A 15561-nucleotide genomic window follows, 5' to 3' on the forward strand; every position below is an offset into this window, starting at 1 on the left:
GTGCATAGCTTCAGCTGCTCGCAAAGAACTTATCAATGAGGCAAGAACAGGAAGGGGAAGGCATTCCCCCTGTCTACCATTGATGTCAGAATGCCTATCAGTGGCTCTAGCTGTATATTGTTTCTTTTGTCACCATATTAAGTGTAGAAAACCCTGATTCTAAAAGAAACCAGAGCATCAGATCTCTGCAAATGTTATTATTATTAATGCATTTATTAAGAACCAAACCGTTTTATGTACTGTTTAACATAATAAATACATTTCTCTTTTTTAAAAAGGTTGAAACAGGATACACCACAAATTTAATATTTATAATTCACGAGTTCACTGAACAAAATTTTCATTTTGATCAACATTTCTATGGGACACTGGGATTGAGCTATAAAAAGCTACCTGAAAACAACTGTGATTACCTTAATAAGCTTAAAGTCTTGAGACTGTGAGTTTTATTTTCTCTAAGGTGACATATGTGCATGCTTAGGACTACTCTCAAATCCTTACTAATCTCTTCAGCTGCTCGTCCTCCTGAAGATACAGAGGGACTCTATGGCATGGACAAAATATTTGACACTGCTTGCTTCAGAAGAAGAAATACATACACTTTAGATCAGTGTAGGAATATTTTATATCTGAAAGATAAAAAGAATTATTTATTTTAACTGGAAGAGAACTCCTTTGGCATTTGTTTTTTTCTAAACGTCCTTTTAAGGTGATTTCCTAGGATACTTGGAGAGAGTCAAATACAACTGTGTCTGGTTATTAGAGTCATCTGAAAATGACAAGTGCAGCTGGTGATTCTAAACCATCTTGCCATCAGATGGAGTGGTCTTGCTCCTTGTCTTTGGTGGATTGTCTTTTTGCAAACTTTTGGTGAACTGCAATTGTTTTGAAATGGGCTGCTCTCCATCACGTGGGAACGGTCTCCACTCATTACGAAGAGGGAGAACTCTACTTCCAGGAACTAATGAGAGACTTGGAGAATCACAATCTGACGATGGGAGCAGTGGAGAAAGCTGTGAAAAGGACACAGAGAGAGAGAACTCAACAGTTCGGAACAACACAACTTCAGTACCATTAGGGAGGAAATTCTCTATGACTGAGTCTGAAGGAGCTGCTTCTGCTAAAGTGGGTACACAAGAGATTACCATTGATATATTATCTCAAGGTAAGGAACGGCAAGAAGAAAAACGGGAGCCTTGTGAGAAAAAGGGTGCAAAGAAGTCAAAGAAAGGTCCTAAAAGTATCAAACTAAACAGGAAGAAAGAAAAGGAAAGAACATTTGTTAATAAAGAAAAAGTAGACTTTCCAGAGGCACTTGTGAAAGCTCATCAAGCAGCATATGCATATCTTAACCCCAGCATCGGTAAATATGAAGATCTGTTGGAATTATTTGATCATGCAGCCCAAACCCAAATTTCCTTGCAACCCATGGTGGCATTTTTGGTCTTACGCTATGAAGAAATAAACAAAGGGCTACAGGAAATAGTGGAAGAGGGGGAGATGATGTTAAAGGGTAATGGAGAACATCTGGCTTGGCCTTGTGAAAAAAAGAATTCCTCTCCACCCAACTCAGCAAAAAATGTGACCGCTCCAACCTGCAGTGAGCCTCCACCAGACCTACTACAACAACTCCTTCAGTACACCGTACAAAGGATGCGTCAGGTAGGTCAATCAGTGTGTGGAATTGGGGATACTGCTCTGGAGGAGGCGGTGGATTACTTTTCTCTATTACTGAAATTCTAGATGAGAAGCTCAGGACAAAACGTGCATCAGAGTCTAGATTAATGCGGCTGCTCTCTCGGATTGAGGCAGCATCACAGAAAAACCTGGCCCAGAAGACTCTGCACTATTTAGTGAAGACAGTGGACTTGGAGCAGAAAGTGAGTCACTGGCAGGTTCAGAAAGACAACGCCAAACGCAGAGAAAGTTCTGAGTCAACTGGAACAATTTATGCAACATCAGGTAGCCCTTGCAGTTCTACACCAGTTCACCAAGGCTCATACAAAGGCAGACTTCTCAAAACAATAAGCAAAAGCAGCTCTCTTAACTCAATAGACTCAACTTGCACTATTACAGAAAAAGGGCACAGGGATACAGAATCTCTACTTGGCTTTGTCTCCTTGGATGAAGGTGGTGCGGATGATGTGGAGGATGGTAGTGAAGAGGAAAATTGCAAGGATAAAAGAAGTAAACAAACAGATTTTTTTACTCTTGACTGTAGGCAACCACGTCGTTTACCAGCAAAGCGAATTGAGAACCCACAAAATGTTGAAATGACATTAAAGCTAAAAGATGCCATTAGTGGTCGAATTAATTTTTTACCATCTCAAGGCCAGGGAGAAAAAGCAAAACAGGCAGAAAACCCAAACAGCAGTAGTCAATGGACTGAGGATGGTGACAAAAGTTCTAAAAGACCCCAAACAGCTGCGTATAGAACATCTAAGAAAAAGACTACAGTTAATAAACGGTCAAGATCAGCAGACTCTCTGCGTAATAAAGCAGAAGATCCTACACTCATTGAACTTGAGAGAACTCAAAAGGAACTCAACCAAAGGCTGGAGAGAATGACCAATGTTAAGTGTGAGGGAAATACAAAGCCAGGCTCATCTAAAAATCCAGCATCCTCAAATACAACCCATTTCATCAATTGCTGCTGATAGGCAGCGTTCTTTAAACAGGAACATTTTTTCTCCAAGTAATCAACGAAAGGCATGCAATGCGAAATTTGAGCATGAACATGCAAAGGAAGAGATAGAGGACAAAAGAAAAGGACAAAGGAAAAGGAAAGGAAAAGGAAAAAGACAAGAAAGGTCCGCCTGTTAAGGGCCCAGTTAAGGTTATACCTGTGCCAAGTCCTCCACCATCACCCCGCCAATCTTCAGGATTGTATAGAGAAAGGAATTCTGTTAAAAACTGATTGACACTTTTAGTCAGAGCTTGGAGGAAAGTAAACAGAGCCCAGACCGTGCTAAAATTCTTGGACCTCTTAAAGGTGTTAGAAAGTGTGGTGTTCCCATCATTCCAGGTTTAGGTCTCTCTGCCACATTATCGTTTAATGAAAATAGTATGTTCAGTAGTCAAGGGGAATCACGATGCTCTGAAAGGACAGAGGATCTTGACATTGACAATCTACCACCCCCTCCACTTGAGGTTCTCATGGACAATTCCTTTGAAAATGTACAAACAAAGGACACACGAGAAAATGTATCAAGCAGAGGCCGATCCGCCCTCCCAAAGCGGACTGCAATGTCTCAGAGGCTACGAGCCTCTCTGCAGTCTGTTACGGTGCTACCCAGTAAGGGGAATTTGTGTAAGCCCTCTGTTAGCATGTCTCCAGTTCGTTCCATGTACCAGGATACCAGAGGAGTTGTAAAAGGTGGTCATCATGATTCCAGCAATGAAACAGACACAGAAAGTGAGGAGGCTGCCTCCCTCTACAAACAAGCAAGAAAGATCATCCACTTGAGGCATTCTTCTGACTCACTGGCAGAGAAACATACAGCTGAGCAGGGCCACAGGCAGCTTTCTTCCAGCCAAAATGACATAGAGGTTTCACAAAAGGAGAACAATACCAATGAAACAGTGCCAAACAATGCCTGTAAAAACCAAACCCCTGCTACTCCTAGTGCTTGCAGAACTCGCGTATTGCCATCTACACCTCTGTTACATCGAAAACTCCCAAGTCCTCCAGTACTGAAAGGTCAACCCTCTACTTCAAATTCATCTAGCCCTCCTGTACTCCGTAAACTCCCAACCCCACCTTCTGCTGGCCAACGAACATTGCCAAGCAGCCCAGCATCACGTCAAGACCACAACCCCATCACTGTGGCAGGAGTCACCTACCCCTTTAAGGCACCATCACCTCCTGCTTCCCCAAAAGTGCAGCGCTGGTCTAGAGAAAACAGTAGTGAGGACTCTTCAAGAGTATTTAGTAATGCTCGATCAGTGTTTTGTCCGGTATCATCATCGTTATTTGAGGCTCAGCCTGTTCCTACACCCAAGCCCCCTCAGGCATGGGCATCCTCCGGCAGCAGTGTTTTGCCTCGTCCCTGGGGTGAGCGTGGTCGGCTGCCAGTGTCTGCACGAGGGCCCCAGCCATTCATCCGGCGCAGCCAGTCAGACAGGAGGCCCAGTTTAAGCCTGCCCTCCAGGGTGCCAGTCATCTCTGTGGCAGAGACATGTGGGAGTGAACCAGCAATTAGCACCCATGGGTGAGTCTAACATTCTTTCTGATAATAAATATAAAACTAAAGTATAGCTACTTAAAATGAAAATGAAAACAAAAAAGCCTTTCTTATCACTTCAGCATTGCTACATGGCTGCTTATCCAAGTCATCAGAAAAATGAGGTTAATATAGGTGACTTGATGACCCAGAAACATAACTTCAAAACAATTGTTTTGAAGATGATAAGGGTAAAAAAGAAGAAAGTATGAGAGCTAGTTATGAGAAACATGCAGATCATTCCTGTGACCAGATGTGAAAACTTTAGCTTAATTTCTTATACATAAACTCAACTCCTTTGGATTGTGATGCTTAATAGCGATTTCCCAAGCAGATCAAAGATTTTCTTGCTCAATCTTTTATTTTAAACAATTTTTGATAAGGGTATCCGAAGCAAGTACCATTCATGCTTGAAATTGCATCTCCTGTTCCAGATTTAATTTTGAAAGAATAAGAAAATGTTATAGGACAAGCAGTTTGAATTGTCTCTTTCATAATAAAGGGTGACGTTTTTGAAATTCAATTATGGATTCATTGTGTAAATGTCACTCAGCTCTTGGGTGAATAAAAAGGGAAAATCTATCTGTAATTTGTATGTTTGTGCTAGCTACTTAGTTTTTTTTTTTTTTTTGCTACACTTTCAATTAAACAATGGTAAAGTTTTTATGATTTTGAGAAAAACAAACAAAAAAACAAACACACACACTCAGAAACTGGAGCAAGGTGGAGCAAGATGAAACTTAGGTCAGAATGCTTTCATGTATGTGGGAAAACTAGTTTATTTAGATTTTTCAAAACAGTGTCAGTAAAACAATGATAGAATGATGGGAAAGTCCTATAACAAAGGGAATGTGGGGATGGCCCATGTTATAAGTAAAGTGTGTGAAATATAATCGAAAGAAAAAAAAACGATGGCCTTTTTGTGACTATGGTCATGTCACATACAGTAAATATTGCTCAGTTTCTTTGTGTGATGCCTGTACATTAAAGGAATGACTGAAGGGTGACAGAAGTGCAGTATATGTTATAGAGTACATTAATTTTTATATATAAGATGAGGAAACATGAAATGTATATATTTTCAAACATTTAGACACACTTTTCTCCCCCTCACGTAAACCATAATCCCCAGCAACTAAGCTCTCAATGACTTACTGCTGACCAGCGCTAACTAGCTCTGGCCCACTTCCCTAATCCTTCAATTCACTAATGTCCTTATTTTGTTTTGCTGTCACAGGCTGGAAGATATTCCAGTCAGAGAAGACAAGCCATGGAGTGAGCCAACAGAAATCAGAGGTGCAGTGCGGTCTGTCTCACATCCAGACTTGTGCATTGTGGGTCAAGGTCTACACAGGAATGGGAGAAATGAGCAAGTGGGATTACGGTTTAGCAAAACTTGGATGGGATTAAAACCTTTGTGTCCTTGTGGATAATGAAAATCGCTGTTTCTGAGAACCCCTTCTCATGATCTTTTCCAATCATTGTTATTTTCATTGTTTTTATCTTCACTGTATATTTTTAAACTATTTGCCTCAATTCAGTTGGTTTAATTTGTTTTTGAAATGTTTTGTATTGTGAATATTATTGGTTGGCCTTTTATATTTTATTACTAAATAAACAGATATTCACATACATTTGCATATCTTTTCTTAAAAATGAAAGCATGTTAGCAAGAACTTTAGGTTAATCTGACAAATAACATTCAAAATACAGCAAAGATTTCTTCTTAAAATGGCATCGAGGCCTTGAACAGATAATTTATGAAACTGCATATAGAAACCAGAAATTAGAGCACCTTGCAAATTGACAAAGAAGCATAATTAGCTGTACAATTCTATCTTGAAAATGTTTAAATCATTATTTAAAAGCGGAGAAACTGGAGTAAATATTATTTTATATTCAGCACTATGTGCTGAAACTGAAAAAGGGGTGGGGGTGCTAAATATCATGCTATTGATGTTAATTCAACCTGCAGTTCAATCCTGAGTGGACCCAACAAGATTTTTGTCATCAGCTCTATTTACTGTAATACTGTAATTGCCTAAATATTTGTAAAACAGAGGGTGAACGACAGCATTGATTTATAGAAGAAGAAAAAAAACGTGTTAAGGTGTGTAAGGGGGAAAAATGTATGCACTTTGCACAGGTATGCATGTGGAAAACAGCAGTATTCCTACTTTTGTCGAGATTCTGAAATGCAGATAAGATGGACACTTTTTTTTTCCCATGAGGACTTGTGAAGTGACGTAACTGAAGCTGGTAGGTCATATGGTAATGACAATACGGGGATCGTAGTACATCTGAATTATATTCATACTGTACTACTCACATTGATACTATATAAAATACTGATTACTCATTTACAGATGCATTACAAATCATTTATAAGCAGTTATAAATGCATGAATAAAAGGGTGTTTTTTATGCAATGTCTGCCAACAAGGTATTGATTTAAAATTTTTAATATACATTTTTAACTCACATATAATAAATAATTAATACTTATTTAATTTCAAACCATATTCCTGATTAATTTTCGTGAATGATGCAAAAAATGTACTATTATAACAATACTTTTCTCATTTATATCTCCTGACTTTTCACTTTTCTTACAATGTTTCTTATCAGAATCTACTCTGTACCTTACACATGTTTGTCTGCAGAAGTTCATGATGCCTAATAAATGTAAGTAATCAGAGAACCCTAATGTAAAGTGAACCCCCGCAAACAATTTATTAATGAGTTATTAATGGAAGTAACATGTAAAAGGGAACCTTAATGTGGTGAACACATGTGAATCATTTATTAATGAACCATAAATGTTAATAAAATGTGAAAGCGAACCTTAATGCATAGTGATTACATGTGAACCATTTATTAATGAATTAACGCTATTAACACATGCAAGCAAAATGTAATGTAATGTGAACACGTGAGCTATTTATTAATAAGTATTAAACATTAGTAACCAGGCAAAGGGAACTTTAATACTGTATAAAGAGGACACACTAATAATTTATTTATTAATTGATTATTATTGCACACACAGAAAAAGCATTTTATGGTAAAATAAATTTTATTGTCGTTGCACTATGTTAGCAAAAATCTTTTGCTAAATCAAAAGGCACCTAAATATTTTTTTTATTTTATCTAATTTATTAGTATTGCAAAAATAATTAAATCAATGATTAGTGCCGTTATGGTCCACCAAAACCTCTGACATGGAAAAAGTACTTCTCACCTCAGTATGTGCAGCCCGAGTGGAGGAGTGACCCTAATGAAGGACAGCTGGATGAACAGACCAGACTGAATTTCCCCCTGGCACAGTGCTGAAGTATTAGGGGCATGAGCGATTGCTCGCTTTACCTGTCGCTCAATTCCACAGACAAGTTTCTCGACCACGATGCCGCAAGGCAAAATAGTCTCAGAGGTCTGAGCGTTCTCTGACGAGCTGAACTGGTAGGAGAGTGTCAGGTTTCATATTCATAGAAATAGTAAAGCTGAAACTGTTAAAAAGGAGACAAATGAGCCTGCTGGGAATTCACTCTCTTGACTGAACAAATGTACTCAATATTTTTATAATAAATACTGGAATGGTGGAATGGAATGGAATGGCCACCGATGCTACTCTCCCAGAGTTAGAACGTTAGGATGCTAACAAAAATTTGGCAAGAGAACAGCAAAGTATCAGAGAGAATCAAGGCAAAGAGAGAACAGAATCAGTACAAGTCCACTAGAGAACAGCAGTAGCAGTAATGAAGGAAGAAAGAGAAATGAAAAGTGCTATATAACGTAAAAAGTCTTCTATAAACCTATAAACGAAATAAACAATACAGTTACAAACAGGCAGACAGACAGATCAAACACCACACGTATAAATGGCGAAGTCGTACAAAAATTCAAACACAATGGACTTAAATATACACAGGAAATCACTAAATTAACTAGACACAGGTGAAGACAATAAGATGCACCGAACACACGGCACAAGACAAAAACAACAACAGGAGTCCACATGTGACACACACACAGACACACTGTTCATGTTTAATTCAATGTCTTCAAAAGGTTGGGAAACGTGTTTCAGTTTCAGTTCATGTTTGATGCTATATACTATTGTTATGGTGATGAGAGAAATCAATAAACAACAACAAAAAAAAAAAAAAAAACATTGATTTTCAATAAATCACGCCTTCACAGGGACAGCATTGCTGCTTGTACACTGCTTGGTTCTGCTTGTCATTTCTGATGACAGTAGTGTACATTACATACATTAGAGAGTAAAAAAAAACAAACAAAAAAAAACTAACAAAACAACATAAAGCACATTTACTTACATATCTTGCAAGTTTATACCACTGTTGCTCCAAAAACTTGGGTGACTACATTATTATTATTATTATTAAACAAGTTTACTTTATATGACAACACCTATTTAACACAAAACACCAAAGATTATGAGGTCATCATATTGACAGCTGTCAACCGAGAACACTCCCTATAACACATGATGTATTTATTGTATTGTAAAAAGAATGCATCTATGCTAATATTAGTCGGTTTCTTTCTTATTCTGTTTCTCAGTTCGTGTATAGATCAGATGGTCGATCAGCACCCAGAGATGACTTTCGTTGGAAACCAGAACACCTAGATGTGCCCTGTGCACAGATCACCGGAACCAGACGCGCACACAAACACACACTATAAGTCCTTAGCACAATCCGACACAGCTGCGCTTACAATTGAACTGGAAAATAAGTGCTGGGCATCCGGTCAGAGGAGAACTGGCCCCAACTGAGCCTGGTTTCTCCTAAGGTTTTTTTTTCTCTGTTCTGTATGGATGAGGTTTTGGTTCCTTGCCGCTGTCGCCTCTGTCTTGCTTAGTTGGGGACACTTAATTTCTAGCGAATATTGTTGATTTGATTACAGAGACCGCCTCTGCATTAAATAAAAAATCAAGTGTTTTTATTCTTGTCATTATACATGACTGTCACTCTGTTTTCCTATTTGAAATGGTTCAGTGCTTTGGTATTAAAAATGCTTTATAAATAAAAGCTATTGAGTGATTGATCATTAGCCCAGTAACAAGAACAAAACACATACCAGAATGGCTTTTAGTACTTGAGATTTTTGTGATGCATGCATTCTTTTTCCCCTTAAAAATGTATAGGTGTGTCCTTTACATCAGCTGTTAAGTTTCACTTCATTTTGATTGTACCTTATGAACATTCTGTTAACAATAAGTAACTCTGCATCTACATATCAACTAAATTTAGTAGAGTTACTAGAGTTAGTAGAGCGTCATTAGTGTTAGTAGAGTATTAGTAGACTGGTAGGGTTAGGACAGGTTGAAATGTTCTTGAAAAGCTACCTGTAGTCTGTAGTCTGTGGGTAGATCATCACAATAAATAGTTAGCAGATAATAATTAGACAGTCTACTTACACTCTAAAGTTACTTACTTTATTGTCAACAGACTGTTCATAAGTGACCATCAAAATAAAGTTTTACCCATGTTAAATTATGATTCATTCTAAAGAAATGTGACAGCTATTCATGTGTGCAATTAAGCTATATTTAGTTCTGAACAAACCACAGTAGTGTGTGTTGTTTTATTGGCAACACACAATTGAAATTGTAGAATATACTTGGAAAGTACATCAGGTTAAATAAGAACACATGTTGTCCATATTTATTATACACACACTTAAATAAAAAAAACCAAAAAAACATTCAAACGTACCTTTAACATACATGATCTTCCGTAACGCATGATATAGTGTTATCTTCATTTTAAATGTAATAAAATAGTGCTGGAAAGCAACAAACATCATAGTTGTGATGAGTTGAAATGACTGAAAATACACTGTAAAAAAACACTGTAAATTCTGTTGGCTTGAAGATTTCATTAAATTGAATGTGTAAACTTGAATGTGTTTCACAAAATTAATTTCTACTCTAATATACAGTGAACACTGGCAACAGTGAAAACGTGTTTTATTAAAAAAATCTGTTAAATCTAATTAATCCTCGTAATTGCACATCCTGTTGGGAGCTATAAGTAATACTAAACACCCAGAAACTAACGCTAGTTCTTTATTTTGTGTTTCATGAAAAAAATAATAAATGATCTCTATGAAATTAAAGAAGAGAATTTAAGAAGAGCTCCCCTTCTTAAGTTACCGATGTTTAGAGAGCAATGAACATAATGTATCTGAAACCCCTCTCAAAATTCCATTCCATATTTCAAACGAATGCAGAATTTCAAAGAATAGCCACTGTGCAGCTGAAACTGATCTTCACTCTCCTGTGCTTTTGATAACTGTTTCATGCCAAATGAGAGTCACTTGGAGAAAGAAAACTGAGATGAAACTACTGAAGGTACAGTTTGTAATGCAGCATTAAAGCCATTTGTTTATTTGTTGTTTTATGTGAGGGTGAGATGAATTCTTTTTAAATTTAAATTAAATTCAATTTCAATGATCTTGAGTTGGACATTCACAGAAGATTTATTATCATTTATGTATGTTCAATTTTAATTATAGTATTATTATTTAATCATAATTTATCATGTGATCAGGCCAGTTCCAATCTTCAAACAACAACTCATTTCTTTCGACACTACTTGACTTAAGTTAAAAACTTAAAAAAACTCTATTTCTATCTTTCGCTTCCAGCTTGTACTTATTTGAACACTGCCTGACGCTGGTATTACAAGCGCTTCCTCTTTGTGTTGGCCTTTTTAAGACGAATCGCTTTGTGTGTTCCCCAATTGTAAGTCCCTTTGGATAAAAGCGTCTGCCAAATTACTAAATGTAAATGTAAATGCAAAGGACATTGGTATTATAAAGGGGGAGAAAGTTGTTACAGGCCTTGACAGCATTCCCAGGGCTTGCTGTGTCCTCTTTGATTCGACATATGCATTGAATCTCCATTATCCTAGGCATCTAAAAGTTTGTACCTAAAAAGAAATACAAAAAGACACTTTGTTCTGCTTGATTGTATATATATATATATATATATATATATATATATATATATATTCGATATATATATATATATATATATATATATGTGTGTTTATAGATGCTATTGTAACTGTTGTTGGCAACAAAGTAATTTATCTTTAACTTCTGTGCCTGTTATTCATGCCTGAAATTGTTAAAATAATTTTAATCCACTCATTAAAAATAATACTACACAATTTTTGTGTTAAATCAAAACTGTTTCTTTTTTGGGGTTTTTCGCTATTTTAAGAGTACTTAATTTGAATAGCTAATTTTAAAGGTGAACATTTCATTAATTCTAACTCAGTTCTCAGTAGTTGTTGAATTTAATTAATAATAATGCTTGTAATCTGTTGCCACAATTTTATTAAGTAGATGTATTACTTTCACTGTGCAAGCCATAAAAAAGCTGCTTAAAATTATTAATATTATACTTGCATGTATTTTTTTGTATTGTTTTTGGTTTGTTTACTTTTATTTACAGAAATAATCAACAGATTGCATTATATCACAGTAACCAAATGTATAAATATGGTCTGAAATATAGTTAAAACCATTGCTACTCTGTAAATAAGAAACAAATATGCACTGACCATCAATGTCCACAAGAGGGAGGTCTTGCACAGACATTTCTGTGCTGGTTATTGGTTAATGTATTTACACTCAATCACTATAAATCATTTATATATAAATATATATATATGTTCCTTTAGAAAGGATGTACTTTACTGTGGTGAAGTAAACATTCAGTTTTCAAAATCCATGTAGTTATATTTCAAAGCATTAGAATTATATATACTATGTAACAATGAGTACTTGCACTGTGGTTCCATACTAGTTACACAATATATATATATATATATATATATATATATATATATATATATATATATATATATATATATATATATATATATATTTATATATATGTATATATTTATGCTGCACATAAAATGTAAATAAACGTGTCCATTTTATAATAAAATAATACACAATACTTTTAAATATAAATAAATAATTAAATTACACTCCCTTATTAAGTCAAATTAGATTTTTTTTTTTTTTTTTTTAACCAAACTTAACTTAATTTTTTATTGTATAAAATGTGACATTACAACTAGTCTTTCTCAGCATACACATTGTAAATGACCCTACCATGGACTGGACACACACTGTAATTTTTTATTTTTACCACAGCTTTGTAACACTCTGCCAGTTATAAAGGAAAGTGTACACAATTTTACAATTGGCCACAGTCTCCCTACAGACTCATCTTTAGATGGCTAGGGCTGAGGAAGAGAATGTCATGAATATAAATTAGAAGTCATGCAGGGGACTAAAAGCTACCTTAGACTAAGAGCAAAGATTTGTCAAGCTGTAATTTACTTCATTCGTAATATATTTAATGTCCATAAATAAATGAAAGGACCTTAAGGCGGTACCTAGATACTCTTGTATTTATCCCATCTGAAATCACCCAATAACATGAGCAATATAACATTTCCGATGTAATTCGTGGTAAGAAACGAGAATGCGGTTCGCATTTAGTTCAAATGATTAAGCATTCTTGCGTTTGCAGCGTATTTCTATTTACAGTCGTAACAAACATCTGAAAATGCGCACCTGAAAGCATTGCTCACATGCCTGTGTAATTGCTCTACAAACATTTGCTTTATTGTTAATAACAATGGGATGTAAATTTAGTCACACACTCTAAAACTGTCATGAAAACAATCTGTGTTTATCAATAACAGCACATACATTAACAGATGATTAATTCATGTTATATATACATATTTACTTTTTCTATATCTTTTCTATATTTTTTTATGCATAATGGACTAAATACATCTTTCCATCATGTATTTCTTTACATAAATATTTTGAAACCTACTCTTAATAAAACTTAGCACCCCAGATAAATTGACTATACATTTGACAAGTGTCTAAATTGTTTAAAAATACCAACATTTTGAAATCTGACATCTTTTTTTAAGAAATACATAAATCAGCTGAAGACAGATAGTCCAAATGTTATGCCATGACAACAGAAAGGAAATGCCGTGGTTATTAGCAAAGTACATGCTGTTCAGAAGCACATCTGCAAACAGTGAGACCCATCTTGGTACGATTTGATCAAACAAAAGCAAGATAAGTCAGGTATGGATTTGCACAGTGCAGTCTCAAGGTCTTGTCTATCCGTTTTGATATTAAATAAACAACAGGAACAAAAATATCTTTATTAAATTAAAACGACATTGGATCAAACATGCAGCACTGCTAGTGGATATTGCATGCTCCTGGTTGTTGCTGTGGAAGTGGGAATACTCCGCTCATGAAACATTTGTAAGAACCATTAATTAAACATGATCTTTGTCTCTTATGGATAGAGTTTGAAGAGCATTCTGATGTACTCATTCAGATCTGAGCTACAAAATCGGACAGCGCCCAATGGTTTTCAGACCATGAGAATTCTTTTGTAAAGACTAGCTTGCTTGAATTTAAATGCTGGTTTATTGTTGATAACTGTTGATAACTGATAACTAGTCGAGTAGACTAGTCGGTGTTTAGCTTTAGATTTGTAATATTTTTAATACCAGAGATACTTGTCAGAGATTTTTTTTTAAATGTAGTATTTTTATTTTTCTTAGCAAGCTGACAGCACGCTGTGCTTTAGAAGGTAACATTAACAATGACTGCTGGACTGTCAGCATGTTCTCAGAAGCTGCATCTATATTCATCATTTCAAAGCACCACTGCTAAAGCCATCAAAACACTGCATTTGGAGCAAATCAGCCATTTAAAATCAAATATTTGAAGGAAAATTTTAATCTGCGGTATGTATGTCATGGATCGACCAGCCTCGGTCACCAACCAATCACAATGATCACTGAGTTCTGAGCACCCGCACTTGTCACTCACCCAATCACTCAATCAAGCCAAGTATAAAAACACACACCTCACCATCAGCACCAACTGCTCTGCTTGTGTTAGTGTTACATACCTGTTAATTACTCCAAGTGTCTTCGTGTGTTTATAATATTTGCGTGTGCTATCCGGATTACCTACAAAGACTCATAACTGCAAGATCTCCTTTAGTGAAACTATCATTGAGCTCTCTACTTACCTGGAAAATCTTTGGCTTGATCTTTTCTCTTACCTGTTGTCTGAGGCCCTTCTGTTACAATATACGCATTCAAACGTTTATCTGTAATTGTTCGTATTTTTCAGAATCTTATGCAATGAGTGGTGTTTGTTTAAGACAAGATATAAATGACTTGCTTGTTTCTGTTGAACGTCATCTAGTTGTTTTTGAATGGAAGGTGTGAATAGCCCTTTATAGCGATGAGCAGGAAAGAAAAAACTGATTCTGCTGTAAAGCTCTAAGAAGACCACAGTAGATGGTCATTATTTAACTGAAAGCAGTTCAATGTTAATTCATCGTGTTATCATCATCCAGCTCACTTCTAGTGTCTGTGTAGTCGAGTTAAAAATATAAAAGTGTCAACAATTAAGACTCCAAAAACCTGAACCTCCTCTGTCAAGATAAACAAACATGGTGTGGTTTAATTCCTGACAGCGGTACAAGTCTGTGTATTGATATTATTCAGAACATTTTGAGTTCCTTCTTTTTACAGATGGGATAAATAATGGCAGTTTTTGGTGGAAGGAATTGGAATTGGCCATAGGGTCTATGCAGATGACTTGTCTGGTTCATGTGGTCCTCCCTGAAGATCAGTGCCGATGGCTGTTTAGTGAGGTATTTTCTCTAAGGATCTTTCTCTAAAGGTCAGGATGCACCAATCGGGCCGACGGTGAGCAATGGTTGGGCTAGTCGGTTAGGTGTTTTCCACTCATCTGCTCATGTCAGCCCCAATTCCGCATGTTGAATCGCATCAGGACCGTCTGGGATAGTGAGAACTCTGATTGGATGCCTAGTTTCACTAATGAGTCAGTGCCAGAGAATTAAAACTAAATTGAAGAAAACAAGTAAATAAATGAAGGCTGCACAAACAGAGGATTCTTGTAATGCTGTGTGATCTTACCCAAGCATTCCAATATATGAATATTATCATGAGCCACATGAAATGAAGAAATGGTAAGCATTCATTCCTCTGTTTACATTTCGCATCTGTGTTTATCTTGTAAATCTTTTTTTCTGGTATGAATGATGAATATTTACTATTGATAGCTGCTGATACAGACAGCTAACTACTCTCACACAGGCACAGAACACACGTGTTTAGTTTGCCAACGATTCCATCTTCACATGGCCAGATAAATGTGTCTTAGGATGTAAGATATATATGACATATATAAATCCGGTCTTCTA

At 36.1% G+C, this 15561-nt stretch overlaps 1 protein-coding gene across 1 annotated transcript; it reads left to right on the forward strand.

The window, feature by feature from the left end:
- The first annotated feature begins 891 nt into the window (after nucleotides 1–891).
- On the forward strand, nucleotides 892–15198 carry LOC122334863 (photoreceptor cilium actin regulator-like). Its single transcript, XM_043232746.1, is given in 9 exon segments — nucleotides 892–1720; nucleotides 1723–1815; nucleotides 1818–1909; nucleotides 1911–2618; nucleotides 2756–2909; nucleotides 2912–4211; nucleotides 5461–5596; nucleotides 15018–15043; nucleotides 15129–15198. Coding segments are annotated over 9 exon segments (3408 nt in total).
- Nucleotides 15199–15561: the final 363 nt, after the last annotated feature.

Source organism: Puntigrus tetrazona, unplaced genomic scaffold, assembly GCF_018831695.1.
Source record: "Puntigrus tetrazona isolate hp1 unplaced genomic scaffold, ASM1883169v1 S000000657, whole genome shotgun sequence".
Lineage (NCBI taxonomy): Eukaryota > Metazoa > Chordata > Actinopteri > Cypriniformes > Cyprinidae > Puntigrus > Puntigrus tetrazona.